General features: G+C 39.3%; 2 protein-coding genes across 5 annotated transcripts in view; one reads left to right on the forward strand and one right to left on the reverse strand.

Annotated features, from left to right (window-relative positions):
- MCPH1 (microcephalin 1) overlaps nt 1-22357 on the forward strand; it is a 123854-nt gene that overhangs the window by 37525 nt on the left and 63972 nt on the right. The gene's annotated exons all lie outside the window — the stretch shown is intronic.
- Nucleotides 1-22357, reverse strand: part of ANGPT2 (angiopoietin 2) — a 52424-nt gene that overhangs the window by 1428 nt on the left and 28639 nt on the right. The window contains exons 4-8 of the mRNA XM_081943613.1: nt 18595-18827; nt 16750-16880; nt 12208-12309; nt 10179-10345; nt 7905-8035 (exon numbers count right to left, since the gene is read on the reverse strand). Of these exons, the coding sequence (XP_081799739.1) occupies nt 7905-8035; nt 10179-10345; nt 12208-12309; nt 16750-16880; nt 18595-18827 (764 nt within the window). The remainder of the gene's footprint in view (nt 1-7904; nt 8036-10178; nt 10346-12207; nt 12310-16749; nt 16881-18594; nt 18828-22357) is intronic.

Genomic DNA, 22357 nt, shown 5'->3' on the forward strand with positions numbered 1-22357 from the left:
TTAAAACAGGTGTAAAACACAATTTCATTGAGAGCTGCATCAGGGGGGGGATGCATCAGGGGCTGCATCAGGGGGGGGGGAGTGGGCATGGCCAGGGTGAGCATCGCCAGTTTGATGTCATTTATATCAGAGACGCCTGTGGTGGCCGGAGTGCTTTGCCAGAGAAAGCGGGCTCCCGAGCTCCATTTTCGGCTTCAACAGCCTCCTGCAACCCTCTGCCAGCGAAAACAGAGTTTAGGAGGACGTTCATGTGGCCCTCATGAGCTCCATTTTCGCTGGCAGAGGCCCCATGAGCCAGTTCTAAGCACTCCATGAGTCAGATGGGGCTTGAGTTTGACACCCCTGCTTTAAATCATAATATGTCTATAATATTTCCTGGGAACTTCCAGGGAAGCAATGACACACTAAAACATTCTGCGAGACTGAAACCAATAACTGCAGTACAGTGAAGAGCCAGTGAATGGATTGCTACTTGAAATTCCCCTCTGGAGCAAGGAGAGGACCAGGATTGCCCTACATGTGATCCATACAATGGCTCTTCATGAGGAAATTGTAAGACGGCATTTGTGATCAGTTTTAGACCTTTGGGAGCTGAAAGAAAGTCATATCTGTCCAAAGCACAGTTCAGAGCCTTCAAAAGGACAATGGGTTTGTATATTTTCTTTCCTAATCATTTGTCAGAATTGCTTGTTAATGCATTGTTTTGATACTAAGAATCCTTAGAAAGGCAAGTTTCATTACACCAGGTGAGTTTTCTCCTAAACTTGATGACAAGAGTTTCATGCATGGATTTTTAAAAACTCTTATTTTTGAATAAACAGCAAAAGGGTGATTAAAACATTGATTTCAGAAAGTTCTAAATGAATTAAGGGGAAAGATTTTGAAACTAATTGTAAGAAAGCTTCCCATTAGAAATTGTTGCTTAGAGCCAGATTGGTCTACTAGTTAAGGCACCAGGCCAGAAACTAGGAGATTGAGTTCTTGTCCCACTTTAGTCTTGAAAGCCAGCTGGGTAACTTTGGGCCAGTCATTCTCTCTCAGCCCAGCTCATTTCTCACAGTTATTGTTTACGAGGAAAAGAAAAGAAGGACGGAGTGTTATGTTCTGTATATTCACTACCTTAAATTACTTATAAAGTAATGAAGGTAAGATAAAAATCTAATAAATAATAAATTAAGAAAAAAATGATAAGAGGGATTTTGAAGGTTGGACACTAGAGGGAGCCAGAAAGAACTAAAACTATAATTAAAGGAAAAGGGACACATTAATATAGAATGGAGCAAAAAAAACTGATATTAAAAGAATTCAAGGATATTTGGGAACAATGCAATCACAAATTACTCTTAAAATTGTGTACCATTATAAAAATGGATTCAGAAATAATACAGAAGAGGAACAGATTTTACTGGATAAAACAATCTAGGGCAAATTCAAATGTTCTGAAAGTGGATCTTAAAATGACAGACTGCAAGAATGACACAAAAATGTTACATTGGATTTACAAATGAAATTGGCTGATATGTTAATAATTAAAGGGGACAGAATATTATTAATCAGAATGGCATGGATAACTTCCTTATTTTGGATTTACAAAAGAGATATATTAAACCTATAAAGCAGTTTCTAACAGGAAAAATGATACAAAGTTGACTTTTAGGACACTAAAGGGACTAAATATCAAGAGTCTTAAAAGGAGATGGAATGAATACAAAGTTGATTTATTTGATTAAGGTTAAAAACGTATATGTTATTTACTATAACTGAATGATAAAGCTTTAAAGATTTCTTTATATATAAGAGGTAAGCTATGGGAAGAAGAGACTTTTTAGTTCATTGATAACTTACAAATAAAATAAAGGAACATAAAACTACTTTATTTGGTTAAGATTAAAATATATGTGTTGTATTCCTGGTAACTCTTAATGGATTTTTACTGATTTGGGTTGACTATCAGGGCTTTATAATGTATTTAGAGATAAGAGATGAGATATGGGAAAAAAGACATTGTGTAGAATTATCAGAGAAAGCAATAACTCACAGAAATTGATTGTACTTGCTTTGATGAAAAGGGAAATTGTTTTTTGTATGATTTTTTCTTTATTTTTGTTTTTTTCTACACACTTTTAATTTTAATTTTTACTTTTTATATTTTTCTTAGTTTGTATTAAAGTGGCAATTTTTTTTAAAACGTAGGTAGGTAGGTAGGTAGAGAGAGGGAGAGAAAGAAAGAGAAATACAGTAAGTAGGTAGGTTGATTGGTAGGTAGGTAGGTAGATAAAGGGATAGAGAGAGAGAGAGAGAAATAGAGAAAGGGAGAAATACAGTAGGTAGGGAGAGAGAGTGTGTAGGTAGGTATGTAGAGGGATAGAGAGAGAGAAATAGAAAGAGAGAGAGAGAAATACAGTAGATAGGTAGGGAGAGAGAGGGTAGGTAGGTAGGTAGAGGGAGAAAGAGAAAAATACAGTAGATAGGTAAGAGAGTAGGTAGGTAGGTAGGTAGGTAGGTGGATAGAGAGAGAGAGAGAAATACAGTAGGTAGGTAGAAGGAGAGAGAGTAGGTAGGTAGGTAGGTAGGTAGCAGTGACGTGCAGTCAGGTGAGGCAAGTGAGGCACAGCCTCACCACTCTCATCATGAAAAAAAAAGTAAAAGGAAAAAGCTGAGCTAGTTGCTGCCTCACCGTGGATGACTCTGCTTAACCTCACTGGTGCTCTCCCTCCCCAAGTGTAGTGACTTCCTCCCCAGGCCCCCATTCATTTCTCTCTCTCACACACACAGCTGGATAAAACTATATAAAAATCTAGCCCAGCTTCACTGATTACAAGTTTGAAAAGGCAACGTGGCTCCACCTGCAATCAAACTACACTTGGGGAGGGAGAGCACAAGCAAGCACTGAGGAGACCACAGGAGGAGGCAGGAAGCCAGGCAAAGAGCCATGCTGTAGTACACACACTTCCCCCCAGCCTCTTTCTTTTGGAAGGCTCGGCTCGGCTCCCCTCCGGCTTCTCTGCCTCTCCTCTCACCCCAGCCTGCCAGCAGGAGGTGGTGGGTGGGCTTTATTGTGTTCCAGGCATTTCCCACCCAGACAGCAGGCTGCATTTGCAATGGTGGAGGTGTTTGGGAAAGGCAGCAGGGGAATGGGGGGGGGGATGGCAGAGGAGCTGCTTTCAAGTCACTGGAAAAAGATATCCAATCCAACTTTTGTGTGTGTGGGGGGGGGTTGTTTGAGAGTGAGTGAGAGAGGGAAGGGGTAGGAGAGATAGTCCAATCCAACTTCTGTGTGTGTGTGTGTGTGTGTTTGTTTGAGAGAGGGGGAGGAAGGGAGAGAGGGAGGAAGGAGGGGAAGGAGAAGAAAAAGAAAGAAGGAGCAAAGGAGAAAAACAAATGCTGTCACTTTAAATTGGAACTGAGCATGCCTGGCTGTGGAATTCTGGGAGTTGAAGTCCACAAATCTAAAAATATTTGAAACCCAGCACTGTGTCAGTGCCTCACCAGTCATAAACCTCACCGCACGTCACTGGTAGGTAGGTAGGTAGGTAGAGGGATAGAGAGAGAGAGAGAAATACAGTAGGTAGGTAGAGGGAGAGAGAGTAGGTAGGTAGAGGAAGAGCGAGAGAGAAATACAGCAAATAGGTAGATAGGGAGAGAGAGAATAGGTAGGTAGGTAGGTAGATAGAGGGATAGAGAGAGAAAGAGAAATACAGTAGGTAGGTAGGGAGAGAGCATAGGTAGTAGATGTTTCTAGGTGTATTTATCCATGTGCTGGAGAACGAAATCGCTGACAAACCTTATGACTTTGTTTCTGCTGGCACAGCACTTGATCAATATAATTCTCATCAGTTAAAGAGCTTTCCAAAGGGGGGGGGAGTTTTTGCACTCTGCAAACCTCCGAAAAACAGCCCGTTTTTTGTGAAAATGGGCCCGTTTTTTTTCAAATAAAAGGCATGAATAACCATGGGGGGGCTTGCAGAGTACTCCTGGGAGGGTGGGGGGGCAAACACGAGCAAAAAACAGCCCATTTTTCATGAAAACGAGCCTGTTTTTTGTCAAAAAAAATTGCATGCATAGCCTTATGGAGGCTTAAAGAGTGCTGCTGGGGCTGGGGGGGGCAACAACGGCCCATTTTTGCTCATTTCTGCCCACGCCCCCAGTTCTCTGAAAGCCTTCATAAGGCTATGCACGGCCATTTTGGTGAAGGGGCGGGGCTTCGGGAGGCAAAAAATGCTGTAAACTACTAGCAGTAGTTTCTTTTATGAAGATACAGTGGGGCAAAAAAGTATTTAGTCAACTATTAATTGTGCAAGTTCTCCCACTTAAAAAGATGAGAGAGGCCTGTAATTGGCATCATAGGTAGACCTCAACTATGAGAGACAAAATGTAAAAAAAAAAAAGACCAAACAATCACATTGGCTGATTTGGAAAGAATTTATTTGCAAATTATGGTGGAAAATAAGTATTTGGTCACCTACAAACAAGCAAGATTTCTGGCTCTCACAGACCTGTACCACCTTCTTTAGGAGGCTCCTCTGTCCTGCACTCATTACCTGTATCAAAGGCACCTGTTTGAACTTGTTATCAGTATAAAAGACACCTGTCCACAACCTCAAACAGTCACACTCCAAACTCCACTATGGTGAAGACCAAAGAGCTGTCAAAGGACACCAGAAACAAAATTGTAGACCTGCACCAGGCTGGGAAGACTGAATCTGCAATAGGCAAGCAGCTTGGTGTGAACAAATCAACTGTGGGAGCAATAATTAGAAAATGGAAGACATACAAGACCACTGATAATCTCCCTCGATCTGGGGCTCCACGCAAGATCTCACCCCGTGGGGTCAAAATGATCCCAAGAACGGTGAGCAAAAATCCCAGGATCACACGGGGGGACCTAGTGAATGACCTGTAGAGAGCTGGGACCAACGTAACAAAGGCTACCATCAGTAACACACTATGCCGCCAGGGACTCAGATCCTGCAGTGCCAGACATGTCCCCCTGCTTAAGCCAGTACATGTCCGGGCCCTTCTGAAGTTTGCTAGAGAGCATTTGGATGATCCAGAAGAGGATTGGGAGAATGTCATATGATCAGATGAAACCAAAATAGAACTGTTTGGTAGAAACACAACTCGTCGTGTTTGGAGGAGAGAGAATGCTGAGTTGCATCCAAAGAACACCATACCTACTGTGAAGCATGGGAGTGGCAACATCATGCTTTGGGGCTGTTTCTTTGCAAAGGGACCAGGACGACTGATCCGTGTACAGGACAGAATGAATGGGGCCATGTATCGTGAGATTTTGAGTGCAAACCTCCTTCCATCAGCAAGGGCATTGAAGATGAAACGTGACTGGGTCTTTCAACATGACAATGATTCCAAACCTACCGCCTGGGCAACGAAGGAGTGGCTTCGTAAGAAGCATTTCAAGGTCCTGGAGTGCCCTAGCCAGTCTCCAGATCTCAACCCCATAGAAAACCTTTGGAGGGAGTTGAAAGTCCGTGTTGCCCAGCGACAGCCCCAAAACATCACTGCTCTAGAGGAGATCTGCATGGAGGAATGGGCCAACATACCAGCAACAGTGTGTGCCAACCTTGTGAAGACTTACAGAAAACGTTTGACCTCTGTCATTGCCAACAAAGGATATATAACAAAGTATTGAGATGAACTTTTGATATTGACCAAATACTTATTTTCCACCATAATTTGCAAATAAATTCTTTCCAAATCAGCCAATGTGATTGTTTGGGGTTTTTTTTTTACATTTTGTCTCTCATAGTTGAGGTCTACCTATGATGCCAATTACAGGCCTCTCTCATCTTTTTAAGTGGGAGAACTTGCACAATTGATGGCTGACTAAATACTTTTTTGCCCCACTGTATATATTCATTTTATTTTTTTTAAGATGCTTACAGTATAATACAATGTTTAAAAAATGCCAAAAGGTAAAGAAAAGAAGAAAAAAAGACACGTCTATGAAAGTCAGTAGGACAAATCAATTATCCTAAAGCTGAGAGAAAGTAATTGATCCAAAATCACTCAGCTGGCTTTGTGCCTAAGGCAGGACTAGAACTCATTGATCCTCCAGTTTCTAGTCTAGGACTTTAATCACTATACCAAACTGGACAGTTGATTTTCATGTAATAGTACTAATATAATACAAAAAAATCTGCATTAACAATTATCAAAAGAAAAAAATGCTCTATCATATTAGAATTATAGTCTGTTTATTATTGCTATCCATAATAGCACTCGCTCCAGTTTTATAAATATAGCTTAGTTCAGAGGTTCCCAATCTTGGCAATCTTAAGATGTGTGGACTTCAACTGCCAAATTTCACCAGCCAGCATGGAAATTCTAGATGTTGAAGTCCATGCATCTTAAAGTTGCTAAGATTATGAACCCTTTACTTAGTTCCTTGTAAAAAAAAAAAATGTAATAATCTTGATTAGATCAAATGCCTGTTTAGCCCAGCATCCCCAATCACCTAAACTGCTATGGAAAATGCAGTAGCCTATTTCTTCTTTATTTTAGTTTTGAACAATTTATATGCTAACCATTTCCAAATTATTTTGTACACTCACAGCATGAATATACAAACATTAAAAATCATTTTTAATGTTTGTTAAAAGAAAAAACAAAACACCCAAACTAAATTTGAATGCATAGATAGCTCTTCAGTATCCTTGTAAATTAAAATAAGAGGGCTTCCCTCAATTCCAGCAGAACCTGTTCCAGAAGATTTAACTGAACAATTATTCAGAGATATGCTGGTACTAATCTTAGAAGTACTACCCTGTTTCCCTGAAAATAAGACCTTCCCGGATAATAAGCCCAATCGGGTTTCTGAGCATATGCATTCAAATAAGCCCTCCCCCTAAAATAAGCCCTTCCCGAAAATATTGCAACACAGCAGCAGCCATGACCCATCTCACTGCCTCCTTCACCTCAAACATAATAAAGGCCCCTAAAATAAGGCCAAGCACTTATTTCAGGAGCCAAAAGAAAATAAGATCCTGTCTTATTTTTGGGGAAACACAGTAGTTACCCATCAGTTAAATACATTAGGCTCTAACTCTTTAATAGAAATGTTGTGGAGTAAATATGAGTAGAGAGGATCATAAAACATCTGTACTTTTCCCAGATTATATTGTTGCCCTCACTTTTTCCAAGCAAATCAGTTTAATTTTTCATTGTATTTCATTCAGTTGCTGATGTTGATGTGAAACCTTTGTGGGGTCTCATGGGTCTCATTAAAGACAATCATGTGGAAGGTAAAGCAGGGAACCAGGACCAGTGTGCTAATTCTGAGATCTTCCGGATCTCATTAAATTCTCACCAATTTCCTGAGCTATTTCTCAGTATCTTAGATGGCATTCTCGTGGTATCGTGCTGTGATTAGTCTTGCATTGGTGCAAAAGAGTGAAAACAGCACTGATTAGACCATGCTTGCCTCCTCCTTTATCCTCATCCTTTCAGATTTTCTCTATTGCTCCAGAGTACATATTGAAAAATGACTTTTTCAGTTATAATGTTTTGAGCTGGTCGAAACATAAAGTCTCCTTCTGGTGAAGCTCGACTCCTGGTATCTTCACAACCATGTCTGTGTAGTTTTCTTTGCCTAGTACAGAAGATTTTTGCCACTGCATCTGGGAAGTCTTTCAGCTTCCCAATCTAGACTGAAGTGCTGGTAGTTTCCCATCCAAGTACTAACCATGCCTGATACTGCAACTTGCTAATATAGTATCTTGATAGTTTTGCCTTAGTTTACTTATACAAGTCATTCTGATCTTATCATTTTATTATAACAGCTGGCACGACCAAATGTATCTGCTTTTTACTTTATGGATAAATAAAGTGCCAACAGAAATAGAAAAGTGTGAGAATAGGAAGAGAAGAGAAAATGCCACTCTTACCTCCTGTTAACATTTGTGAACATTTGCAGATGCATTTGTCGTTGTCTACATCCTTTGTGCTAAACCCATTTCCTGGTTGACTGATGCTGCTTATTTTGCCGGCTGTACCCGTAAGCCCTTTAAGGTTGATTCTGTAGACAAGCAAAATGGGAAACAAATTATTAGCAGGCTAAAGTGGTTGCGCTGGCTTTTCTGTAAAGAGGAAATATTTTCCAAGAAGTATCCTGTTCCCTTCTCTGGTTAACAATCTACGATTTGCCTTTTGGAGAGTATGCCAGGGACTTTTTGTCAACAGCATATGTTATTGTGAAAAAAAGATTAATATATTTTCTCCTGGGTTGTTGAACTAGCTTTAAAATAGCAACAATAATAACTAGAGGTAGTAAATCTTAAATCAGTTTTTTATGGAAGTCTGTATTTAAAAGGTGGTATGTACTGTACAGGAAAACACTTTGAAATCTATACATAAGAAATTACTGATAAAGACTTTTATGATTGATTTTACTTTATTCCTCTTATACATATCGTATCAATCCTTTATCATTTTGGAATTCATACAGAAGTGAGAACAGAGAAGAGTGGATCAAATCAGTGACCTATATTTCTTTGGTTACTTATTTTTTATTTATTAAATTTATTTGCCATCCACATTGCCACAAAGCAACTTCCAATTAGGACCACTAAGGTTCATTATACATGGGACAATGGGGAAGACTGTACATATGAAAATGGGGAAGACTACAAGTAGAGTGAAGAGGTTAAGTTGGTGGATGAGGAGCAGGGAGATTTGGTTACATTTTAGAAGGAAGTATATTTGCATGTGTATGTGTAGAAATTATTGTTAATATTATAAAGGATTGGAATAATAAGCTCTTTTGCAAAGATTGCCTTCATGAACATAAGCTGTTATACAACTCAGCTATTTCCAGACGAGGAAATAGATAGGTTGCAGTAAAACTGATTTTTAATTTTGCTTCTTAGTCATAAAGCTCATCTAGTGATATCTGGTAACTATATTCCTGTTTTCAGTCGTCTCTTCCTGGAAGAGTTAATTTAATATGAAAATATACAAAATATACAAGAGTTAATTTAATATGAAAATATACAAGAATTGCTGATATAATTATTTTGTGATAAGTGGAGTTTGTAGCACACTTACTGTGTTTCCCTGAAAATAAGACAGGCTCTTATTTTCTTTGCCCCACGAAATATGGCCTTGGGCTTATTATAGGAGAGGGCTTATTATTTTCTGGGGCAGGTGAGAAGCGAGGCATATCTTTTACCTTTCCAGCTCCGTCGCGTTCCTCGCCATTGTGTTCAGGGAAGCCGCTGGTAAAAAAAAAAAAAAACCTTGCGAGTTCAATCAAACTTCTTGAAGTCGCAAGAAGGGTTTTTTTTACCAGGGGCTTCCCTGGACACAATGGCGAGTTCAACTTGCGAGGTTTTTTTACAAGGGGCTTCAATGGACAAAAGGGCGAGGAGCGCAACGGACCTGGAAAAGTAAGAGGCACACCTCGCTTTCCCCCCCCCCCCACCTGCCACTCCTCTCTAAAGGGACGGCGGGGAAGGGAACCAGGCAGACTGCCTTTCCCATTGGGGGGGTGTTTTTGCGTGAGAAGGAACAGGGGGGGGAGATTGCATTGCTGGCCTGCCGCTGTTTTTGCGGCGGGCTCTTTTTACGCGGGAGGGAAGGGCGGGAGGTGGAAGCACTTTGCTTCACCTGCTGCTGTTTTTGCAGCAAGCACTCTTCCCTGCAAGCTGTACCGTTAGGTGGTACAGTGGTAATGGCGGGGACCGGTTGCACATGCGCTTAAATAGTTGGGGCGGGCTTATTTTCAGGGGAGGGCTTATGGCGCATGCTCTGAAAAGCCCAATTGGGCTTATTAGCAGGGCATGTCTTACTTTCGGGGAAACACAGTACTAACATTATCATAATACTCTAAATCCCTTGATACAAATGCAAAGGTAAGTTTTTTAAAGGACTTTTCAAAATAGTGATTGCTGGTGGTTTTGTTTGGAAAATTCTGTACCAGTGACCAAGGACAGGTAAAATGACAACTCTCTCCTTCAACTTTTCTTAAAACAAATAATCATGCCAAGCTCTTGAGTAGAGGACTGGTATACAGGATAGGTATGTTTACACATTTCCCACAAAACAGATCACCCTCATTCCTACTTCTATGCATAACACAAGTATAGCATGCAAATGGAATTAATGCAATTACTAAGTAATATCATAGAAGAACAACTCTGCACTTGTTTGTGTTAACTTACTTGTATTTTAGTTCTTCACCTGCTAAGGAAAAATGCTCATATAAAGAATATGCCTCATTTCCTTCCCAGTCTTTCAACTGTATTCTCAGAACATACTGCTTCTGGTTGGTTAGCTGAGTAACCAATTCATTTCCTAGCCAATATTCTCCAGAGGGGTTCCCAAATCCCTGTAATACAAATTAGATATTTAAATATATTGTTTTGTTTCATTCTGATGTTAGCACTTCACACCTTTAAAAAATAATAAGTCATCTGAATTTGAGTCAAAACCTCTGAATTTCTCCATTTGGGAAAGTGAAGTTGTTCAAACACATATTTAGAGATGGGAGAACCAAATGGAACCATTAATTGTTTCGCTCTCGAGAAAATTGATGCAAAAAAGATTATACATATTTTTTAAAAGACTATAAATTAAACAAGACTGTGTTAATAGTCAATCTATGTACAACAGATGAAATGTTTCATTTTTCCCCATTTTTTTTATTCTAGTCTATGTTTCATTTTACAGCAGAATTGCCTCATGTATTTTCCTCCATAGACAGGAAATAGTATTCAAGTTTTAGTGACATAAAATAGTAAGTAGGAAGTAGGTTGAGGTGATTCTTGGGATTCTTCCGATTTTGTTACTGCAAAGTTTTAAGCTATGTCATCAGATGGCATTGCTTGAGACAATACGTCTTGACAAAAGATTATTAGTAGCTGTTAACAATCAGGTGGTAGTACTCAAGTCCAGTAACAAGGGAAACACAGGGCATGGGTAGATACAATTCAGCTATGTTTATCCAAGTTGGTAGAAGCAAGAGGGGAAATTAGGCCTTTATTCATTTTTTAAAAATAAAAGCAGTTAATACAATACAATACAATACAATAGTAGAGTTGGAAGGGACCTTGGAGGTCTTCTAGTCCAACCCCCTGCCTAGGCAGGAAACCCTATACCGTTTCAGACAAATAGCTATCCAACATCTTCTTAAAGACTTCCAGTGTTGGGGCATTCACAACTTCTGGAGGCAAGCTGTTCCACTGATTAATTGCTCTCACTGTCAGGAAATTTCTCCTCAGTTCTAAGTTGCTTCTCTCCTTGATTAGTTTCCACCCATTGCTTCTTGTTCTACCCTCAGGTGCTTTGGAGAATAGTTTGACTCCCTCTTCTTTGTGGCAACCTCTGAGATATTGGAATAATGCTATCATGTCTCCCCTAGTCCTTCTTTCTCTTAAGCTAAACATACCCAGTTCCTGCAACCGTTCTTCATATGTTTTAGTCTCCAGTCCCCTAATCATCTTTGTTGCTCTTCTCTGCACTCTTTCTAGAGTCTCCACATCTTTTTTACATCGTGGCGACCAGAACTGAATGCAGTATTCCAAGTGTGGCCTTACCAAGGCATTATAAAGTGGTATTAACACTTCACGTGATCTTGATTCTATCCCTCTGTTGATGCAGCCTAGAACTGTGTTGGCTTTTTTGGCAGCTGCTGCACACTGCTGGCTCATATTTAAATGGTTGTCCACTAGGACTCCAAGATCCCTTTCACAGTTACTACTACTACAGTTCAATGGAGACAGCAGTGGAAGAGAGAAAAGAAATACTGAAAATATTAGCGTATGATTTTTTTAGCATGGATGGATCATCTACAAATCTGAAAGGGGAGTACTATCTGTTGTGCATTGGTACTGTAGTCCTTTATTTACATATTTTTAAAACACATACACATATTTGTAAATAAATGAAGACACTGTAAAAGGTTGCTAGCTTTTCAGTGACTGTATTCAAGAAACCCTATCCCTGGATAAATGCTAGAATTTTATGATGCCCAGTCCAGAATATTTGAATGCAATATTTATCTGGATGGCCTAACAAGCAAAAGGCTATAGGTTTAACTTTCTGGCTTCTTCAGTAAAAAAAGTTCTTGGATGTTAATGCTGGGGGGGGAATTAAAACTATAACTTGATCAGAGTGAAACTATGTCATTTAGACCACTAAGGAGATATATATTCAGATATATAATCAAAAGTTTATCACATTGCTTCTTACCGTTTTATATTCTGCCCATGTTCGGTCAAAATCTACATTGCCATCTAAGCGTCGCTGAATAATTGTCCAGCCTCCTCCCGCCGTCTCCATATCACAATATGTCTGTCAGGAGACATAGATATAGAAATTGTTACTCACTTAATTGATTTTTATCCAAGTTAAAAAGTTAACAAAACTATGCCTATTTATGGGAGGGAAAATTTGCTTAGTCATTTATTTTACTTCCCATGTGATATAAAAATACAATTTCCATAATCATGTTATACTTGAGTATTATGCCTTGTGCAGAGAAACAGAACTGACAGTAGAAGTATGGCAATGTACTCCACCAGTTCTTGCATGCAAACAAGCAATCAGCTTTCTCTCTGTGTTCAGTTTGAACAGTACTAGGAAACTTTGTGTCAGGGCCTGTAGTATTATGTCTGTTTATATGAGCACATATAATGAAAACATGTTGCTGAAGTGATGTGAATGCTGTCGAGCTCTCCATCGAGCAGATCCTGTATTTTGCTGCCAGTTATGGTTCTCCAAACACTTCTGTTTTTGAAATAATAGAAAAAACATTTCTCTTTTTGTTTTTGAAACCTTTTGTTGTTCTTCCTTTGGGGGAATGTCTACCAGGCGTAATCTGTACAATTAAGGTTTCCATTAGTAATATAATGGCATATAAAACATGCTATCTTTAGAAATCCATTTCTCGCTTCTGGGCTTTGTGTTCGAGGTGAAAAAAAGGAAACTTTGATTTGGGTTTTGCTGATAACTTTGTTGATAGAGAAATATCTAGTATATATTATTACGTAAAAGTAGAAAAAACGTTGTGGTTTGTATGTTATTCCTTATTCTGCTATGCCAAAGAATCCGAAGTCAATGCTTTTCTTTTTCTTTTCCTCTTCCCTTTCTCCTCCTTTGTTTTCCTATTTTCATTTTTTTGTTTTTTGGTGTTTTATATTTTGATAAACTAATAAAAATTTGTGACCAAAAAAAAAACACATTACTAATTCTAACAAAATATTTAAGGAATTACATTTAATAAGGCTTTTTGGTTAGGGTTGAATTGTTTGATTATTAAAAGACCTGATTAACAGTTGAAAAGTGCAAGAGGGTCTCCTCCTTTTACACAACAGTCACAACTATACCAAACTTTGCAGGTGTGCAAAGCCTGTCACATCATACTCAAAAAGACTCGAGGCTGTAATTGATGTCAAAGATGCTTCAACAAAGTACTGAGTGAAGGGTCTGAATATTTATGCCAATGTGATATTTCATTGTTTTCCTTTTTAATAAATTTACAGACATTTCTAAAATTCTGTTTTCATTTTATCATGGGGTACTGAGTGTAGACTGAGAGAAAAAAATGAGTTTCAACAACTTTAGAATCAGTCTGTAGCATAATAAAATTTACAAAAGTGAAGGGGGTCTGAATACTTTCTGAATGCACTGTAAATGTGGTCCATTATAACAGAATGTGGGTGGGTGGGTGGGTGGGTGGGTGTCCAATTACCGTATTTTTCGCCTTATAAGACGCACTTTTTTACTCCAAAAAAGAGGGTAAAAATCTGAGTGCGTCTTGTAAGCCGAATGTAGCCACTGGGTCATCTGAAAATGGGGCAGGCAAAGAGGGGGCTGCAGAGATCGTGATGGCTGGAAAGGAGAGAGGTTTCGCTTTCAGAGCTCCCGCTCGGCTGGGCTCCCGAGAGGGCTTAGGCGGTGGTGGCGGTGGCAGCGGCTCCTCACATTGCTGGGGCTTTAAGCTGCCCTCCTCCTGCAAACGAAAGGTGCCTCAAGGCTTTGGCTCCTGAGACCGGTGCGCTGCCATCCAAAATGCTGGTACCACGATCGCTGCAGCGCCCGCTTTACCTGCCGCTTCTCGGGCAGTTCCAGGCAGCAGAGATCGTAGTAATAGCATTTTGGATGGCAGCGCACCATCTCAGGAGCCAAAGCCTTTGAATCAAGTTTGATTGTGTCCCATCTAGCGTTCTCCACCCCCACCCCCAAATCTCTCCTGAGATCGAAGCCTTTGAATCAAATTTGATTGTGTCCCATCTAGCGTTCTCCACCCCCACCCCAAAATCTCTCCGGATCCGGAGAGATTTGGGGGTGGGGGTGGAGAACGCTAGATGGGACACAATCAAATCGAAGCCTTTGAATGAAGTTTGATTGTGTCCCATCTAGCGTTCTCCACCCCCACCCCAAAATCTCTCCGGATCCGGAGAGATTTGGGGGTGGGGGTGGAGAACGCTAGATGGGACACAATCAAATCGAAGCCTTTGAATGAAGTTTGTGTCCCATCTAGCGTTCTCCACCCCACCCCCAAATCTCTCCGGATCCGGAGAGATTTGGAGGTGGGGGTGGAGAACGCTAGATGGGACACAATCAAACTTCATTCAAAGGCTTTTGCTCCTGAGATCGAAGGAGGGAGGGAGAAAGGAAGGATAGGAGGATAGGGAAAGAGGAAAGAAGGCAGGCAGGCAGAAGGGAGGGAGGTGTAAGGAAGGAAGGAAGCATAGATAAGCAGGAGGGAAAGAAGGCAGGCAGGCAGGAGGAAAGAGGAAGGAGGGAACTGGAAGGGAGGCAGGAAGGAAGGGAAGGAGGAAGGGAGGGTGGAAGGAAGGATAGACAAGTAAGAGGGAAAGAGGAAAGAAAGCAGGAGGGCAGAAGGGAGGTGGAAGGAAGGAAAGAAAAGCAGACACGCTGGAGGGAAAGAGGAAAGAAGGCAAGCAGGCAGGAAGGAGGCAGAAGGAAGGAGGGAAGGATGGAACTGGAAGGGAGGCAGGGAAGGAGGGAGGGAGAAAGGAAGGATAGGAGGATAGGGAAAGAGGAAAGAAGGCAGGCAGGCAGAAGGGAGGGAGGTGCAAGGAAGGAAGGAAGCATAGATAAGCAGGAGGGAAAGAAGGCAGGCAGGCAGGAGGAAGGAGGGAACTGGAAGGGAGGCAGGAAGGAAGGGAAGGAGGAAGGGAGGGTGGAAGGAAGGATAGACAAGTAAGAGGGAAAGAGGAAAGAAAGCATCTGAATGTACTAAACACGAGTCTTCAGGGAAAAGATGGATACATTGTGAAAACTCAGCTGTCAGTTGATCTTAATGTTATGAAATGAAAAGTATGCCATTTGCAATTAACTTGGCATAAAATAATTCATTTGCATTTAATTGTTATTGTTCAAAGAATGTTTGGAAAAATGTTCGGCCCTCCAGCATGTTCACTTCATCCAATCTGGCCCTCTTTGAAAAAAGTTTGGACACCCCTGTGTTACATGGTTGACATAAAATTGTTCTTAAACTGCTGTTAACTTTATACAGTTGATATAAAATATTTTACTATAGTATTTGGTTCAGAATCTTTTTTTTCTAGATTTTCCTCCTTTAAAATTGGGTGCGTCTTATATTCCGGAGCGTCTTATAGGGCGAAAAATACGGTAGATTTTGAGTTGCACCTTTCAACAGTAATCCTCCACCCCACAGAGCTAACAGTTTCTGCATCTTGAGGTATTTGTGAAAGGCATACAGGCCAACCATTTCAAGAACAAACTCATGTTGCACCATTTATACGCCTTCCTGAGTTTCATACAAAAAAGACAAGGGATTTAGCCATTATTTTGTAGTGCAAGAAATAGGGAAAGCAAGATGATGTTAACAATATCACAGTAGTATATCTTCAACAAGAATGCACTCATGCCAGCTTTGCATTGCGCTTCCTAATGAAAGCTTGCAGGGGGAAGAAAACAAGATTAGCAACGTACATTGTGCTGTGGTGTTTATAAGTCCCTCGAGAGGCCAGAGTGTGCATTAACAGGAAAAGATCAAAACATAAACAGCTGAAGTCTGGCAAATAAAAGGCACTTTTGTTTCTCTGCCCAAAATAAAATGTAAAGCAACATCAATAGCACCGTAAAACCCGGTCTTACAAAAAGGCTATCAATATTTTCCCTAAAAAGGAAATGACAGTAATTCTGGTGTTATGGTGGGCAGAATGAAATCCACTAGGACTGTTTCTGCAGAGCTTCAGGTTTCCAGGAGGAGTATGTGGGACTCCAGGCAAGTTGCATCAAAATTAATGAAGGCTAAGTGGTAATAGTGTTTGATGGATTACACTCCTAAGGCTGGGATAATCCATTAAACTCCTGCAAATAAAGAGGGTGATGGCAGTCTAAACATTGAAATCATTTCATGTAGCAGGTCTGGGAATAAAAATTGTCCCATCAATCATCCTGCCTAATTGTTGGCCTAACATTGACCTCACTTTGAAACAGTTTTTAAAAAATATCTATAGGAGCATAGTGCTAATATAAAAACCCACTTATATTTTGAAATGCATATGGTTGACATATTCTACTATATGCTAAAGATAACATCTCTCATCAGAACTGGACTTAAAATAATACTTTCAATATGTTCTGTTTACCTGAAAGTAAGATTCTCCTTTTTCTAACCTTGAAAACTGAGCAATTAAGTTTTTTTAACTTATACAACTTATAACTTGTACAAAAATGTTTCTGATACTGAAAGAGTTTCTCATTCTGATTAATATAACCAAGAGAGTGTAATACCTTTTTTTCTTCTCCTGTGTTAGATATAAGTAATGTGTAAATACCACTTGCTGTAAACCCCATTTTGAATGCTTCTGAACAGTCTTTGAAACTAATCTGTTCTTTTCCAGGGACCAAGGCATTCTTGGATGCTAAAAAGCAAAATGCAAAAACATATTAATAAAGCTTTTATAAAAATCTCTTAAATTCAGTTGCAATGGAGATCTGATCTATATACTATTTTCTCCACCTGCCCCGTCTCTACCATTTTTCCAGCCTTTTCAATCTGTTTACTGTTTAAGTAAGGTCTATAAATCTAGTTTCCTCACAATACAAGTTTGTTTCCAGTCATTTAATTGTTTTTCCACACTTCTTTGATAATTAGAACTTAGCCCTCTTGACACTGGCAAATGTTCAGGATATTTTTTCCACATCGCGGTAAAGCCAGTATGGTTTGTTTACTTGTTTGTGCGCTACTTAAGAGATAATATCAGTAAAAACATTAGCAGTTTCAGAAGTTCTCAAAGAAACTATTTTTAAACTGTAAGACTAATTGGACAGAATCAACTTCCTTAAACAAAACAAATATCTTATGAATTGATTGTGGAATGCTTATAAAGACCAGCCAGATCCTCAACAATGTGGTAACCGGTGGAAAGTTCTTGTTCAGATTGTCATTTAATCAGATCTACCCTCCTCCAGAATGTTTTGTTATATTCTGCTCTCCTATATCATTGCTCTCCTGCCCTAAATCATTTGCCCACCATTCCTTGCCCACTGAGCAAAGGTATCCACAGGATGGAGTTTTTAAAAATCAAGATGGTAGCCATGGCAATACAAACAAAACTCTGCCTACTTATTATGCATGTCACATGTGCATCACATGTAAAAAGCAGACAAACTTGGATCACACTTTTCTGTCTTTTTTACTATATTTGTATTATATTTTGAGGATGCCCTGCCACTGATGAACTTGCTTAGTTCTGGCTGACTATTATGGTTTTCATTTGTTAAGATTTCTGTAATGGATCAGATGTTACCGAGGCCATACATCTGCTGATAATTCCCTCCTGCTGAATTCTGGATCCTCTTATAATACCTGTATATATTAGACTTAACTATCTAGTAAAGTAATTTTGGCAAAAAAAAAAAAAGCATATATTTTTGGTGAGGAAATATTTTATTTCGAAAGGGTGCTGAAATAGCAAAACACACAAAGCTAGAAAGAATCGGTTTTGACTCTTCAAACAATTGTTTTAATTCTGATATTGGAGAACAGAGATAATTGTATTTGGCAGAATTCAGCCCTCCGTGGTTACATTCTCACAGTGTTAGAGCTTGTTCTGTACCTCTGAATGACCCACTGACTTACTATTTTCCATATTAGTATGGTATGAGGTTTAACACCCACATATAGAAGCGGACTCCCAAGATTTAACATTGGTGCCAAACTCAGGGTGGTTTGGCCACTCTTAATCCTTCCTTTATTCCCAACATGTGGCTAGGGAATAGGTAGGGAATAAAACTTTCCCAAATCAATACAAATGTGATATAATTAGGCTTTATATTAAGAAAGAAACTAAGGGTGACTGTGGGAAGGGAAGATTTTGAAGCTGGGGGAAATTGCAGGGAACAGAAAATGTTAACCAAAAGCAATTAAGGAAAATATTTGTAGCTTAGAATTGAAACGAGAGGTTCTTGATGCTATCTGAGCTTAGTTGTTTTCTTGCATATGTTTCATTACCCACGGATGATGTTACCTAGTTTGGATATTGAAATGTCATCAATTGCCTAGCATTCCAAAAATGGCATCTGTGTACTCTACATCATCAGGATAACAATCACCCTGTCTTCTTTTTTACTTACATTGTGGCGTAGAAATCATAGCAAACAAGTTTTGCACCGTTTCCCTCAGGTCATGTTGCTGCTTTTGCAGGAATGAGTTATTAGCAGTAGCGTTGACTAACTGTTTCTCTAATTCTTCTATTATGGAATTCTGTCTAGTAACAAGTGACTGAAGCTTATCTTTCTCTTCTTTCATTGATTGTAGTTGGGATATGTGTTTGCTTTCCATTTCAAGGACCTTTTTTTCCAAAAGGCTAGCAAAAAGAAAAATCAAATTTGGTTATTGCAATTTTTTATACAAATTAAATCAAATAAATAAATGGATCTGAGCTAGTGAAAGTGCCCATGGTGGTCAAAATATAGAGTCTGATCAAAACTTATAAAAATGACATCCTGCTTTCCCCCCCTCTCCCCCCCCCCCCCCCGCTCCATACATAACATCTGTTTATTAGCAGGAGCAAAATAACCTCAGGTTGTAGTTACTAGGATCATTTGAATTCATCATTTCTTTCACTGTCGATTCTTCTCTCCTCCCACCAAATAAGGATACCACAACAGTGTGATACAAAGTGCTTTATGTGTTTTATTCTGGAGAAAAATAAAATGCTACGTTCAAACTTTATAACGTATATAAAATAAAGACAATATGTATTATTTTATTTAATATGCAGTAAATCTACAATAGTTCTTGTTTTGTATAATTATGCTGATCTTAATAGATGTGAAAAAGAAGTTGGAATATATATTGATGCAAAATTCCTGTCTCTAAAGACTGCTTCATTGGATACTTTAGAAAATGAATAGTAAAGTTTTCAGGACACTGAATTCAATTCCAAGGTTTGTATTCCTCTAAGACACATAAACTCTTTTAAGTGAGAATGCTTTAGAGCATTCTCAACCTGTGGTCCATGGACAGACGGAGGGGGGGATTTTGTCACAGGGGGTCCACAAAGGCTTGAAGAAATTTTATGATTTAAGGTAATTAAAGGAGGTCCGTGGTGAAGGAATGGTTGAGAACCACTGTTTTAGAGTACTGATTGTACAAGTCTATTGAATATAGTATTGCGAACTGTTATATGTACAGTATACGCCACTTCCAGATAACTACAGTTGAGCTTGGGTCAATATTGATACCTATTAAGATTATTTTCAATGACCTATTACCTGTTTTAGCATTATGGGTGCCTCTAAAATAGTCACAGGAGAGACCATATGTCTTGCTGATCTCGCTCTCGTTCTCTCTAATTTACAGAACACTTTGAATCAGCATGATTCAGATCGATTTTTAAGGTGCTAGATTGAACACAATCCAATGCAATTTAAAACTTTCCACCACCATCCAACAGCTGCATCATGCTAAAATCTGAGCCATGTCCAGTTATATAAGCCTTCACTGCCCCACCTTGGTTGCCAAAAATATGCCTACCCAAAAGGTCTCGTGTACAGGTGCCAAATGGTTATCCCTATCTACCGAGAACACTACCTACACAATTGCTCTCATAATATCCAACTGTTATGGTATTCGTGCCTTCTGGTCCCAGCGAAAAATGCACAAGTTAGTGCCACCTTTGAAATAATTCAAGTTCTGAGTTAGCTATCTAGATATTATTTTGCTCTTGCCCCAGTAAGTGTGGAAACAGATTTTATAGTGTCTGTTCCAAAATATTCTTGTTCTACAAATATTTGTGACTTGTTAATAGTAAATAACATTTGTTGTGATCCAAATCTATTCCTTTCCTTATCCCATTAAATGGCACATGAATAATGAACCCATGTTGATTTTGCTCCTCCAGGAGCAAATCTTGTTTGCTGACATAAAACAAGCTTAGCAGGAGCATACACAAATATAGCAAGAGAGTGAAGACAAATGTGAAAACATGCCCTTTCCCCTCAGCGTTAATGTTTACCAGAAGTGAGAAGTTCTTTACGTATCTGAATTCCTACCGAATAATAGTTGGGCTCATAAGTTCAAGCCTACCTTATGCTATTCTTAAGTATAAACCTCTATTGTTTTTAATTTTGGAAAGCAGCTTGTTGATCTCCATTATCTTTCCACCAAGATGTCAACAACTCACTATAAAGGCAAGAACTATGCAGCTGAATGAATGTGCTTGCTGTCCAATTTAACAAACAGTAAGGTTGGCTTCTCAACACATGAATCTAGCCAACTGCATAACCAGCCAACAGCAGGTCACACACAAGGTTCATGGAATAAGTGAAGGTCACAATTCCCTGAACTTCTCCAGCTGGTCTAATGTGATCCCAGCTCAGCAAGAAATGTTAATAGTTCTGTTAACTAGCTGCCATTCAAATATTTTGAGTAAATAACAACAGATTAAAAATTCTTTGACGTGGTACATGAAATATTTATACAGGCAAAAATTAATATGTCTCATTTGTACTGGATTTAAAAAGAAGCAATCCCCAAGATTGGTTTCATTTCTATAATGAGTGGTTTAAAAATTGTTATGAATTTGGAAGGTTACATATTAACATGAATGACTTGCTATATCTGGAAGAAAGATAGATGGGAGGAAGGATTTCAAATCCCTAGTTGGTTAAACTCCATCGAATTTGGATAAGAGTTCACAATGTAGCTGATTGATTGTTTTTAGGGCGTTAGAGTCAGTACTAACCCCTGGTGACTGCCTAGAGTACTCCCTGCAGTTTTCTTGGCAAGTGTGGTAGAATCTCCAACTAGGCTGCAGGGAAGTGTTAAGAGGGGCTGAAGTTTGGAGTCATTGCACTGCAGGAAGTGGCACAGGCCTGACCTTGCTCAGAATCCCTGAAGCCTTATCTTGCTGTTTGCAATGGAATGCAGTCAGTCTAGCTAGATTCTTGTAATATACTGGACTATGTCCACTATGGACATAAAATTCCTGTTGAGACTCTCCATGAGTGGTTCTATTTGCTTTGCCAGGTTGCCTGCTTCCTAGGGCTCAAAGAGAATGATTCACTCATGGTCACCCAGCTGGCTTTCGGCCAAAGGCAGGACTAGACCTCATAACCACCTGGTTTCTAGCTTGATGCCTTCACCATTATACCAGATGGCTCTCTAAAAGACTGTAGTGGAAAACTCAACATTAAATTCTTAGATACTTTTAGACTAAACTCTCATTATTGTTGCCCTCTGGTCTTGTGGTTGAGAATCTGGTATTGTTGTTCAGTATCAAGGGATTTAAAATCAAGAAAGGCAACTGTAAAGGAATGCATGAAAAAGAGATGGAGCTATTTGGTCTCAGGAAGCAACTCCTTTGCAATTATGACTCTCACTATTCACTATTATGACTTTCACTACTCACTATTCACAAAGTATATAATAAATCTTACACTTCCAAAAACATTATTGCTGTGATGATGGTGGTGGTGGTGGTTGGACACATAGTCAACAATATATCAAGTCCTTCCTAAGGACCTCAGATAAAAGCAGGTGTTTTTTGATGTTATGATGTTTTATTCAGTAACCCATATGGTGTGCTAACTTCATTGCATCTTCTTCACCGTCCTTTAGATATTCTTCCAATGTCCTTTTTTCTTTTTAACTGTCCAGTGTACTTGTAACATTCCACAATCACCTATGCTCCTTTGTAAATTGACTGTGTGGATGAAAGGCATGATTCATGATCGTTATTTTTCGGATCTTTTTATTCAGGACTTCTATTTAGCTTGAGTCCATTCTAATGACTGGAATTGCCAGGTGTTTATTGCCTTTATGGCATTTTCACCACACACTATGGTCTTTAAGATCCTCTTTACTCTCTTGATATATTCAGTACAAATCTTA

This window comes from Natrix helvetica, assembly GCF_964273705.1.
Source record: "Natrix helvetica genome assembly, chromosome: 2".
In the NCBI taxonomy this organism is placed as follows: domain Eukaryota; kingdom Metazoa; phylum Chordata; class Lepidosauria; order Squamata; family Natricidae; genus Natrix; species Natrix helvetica.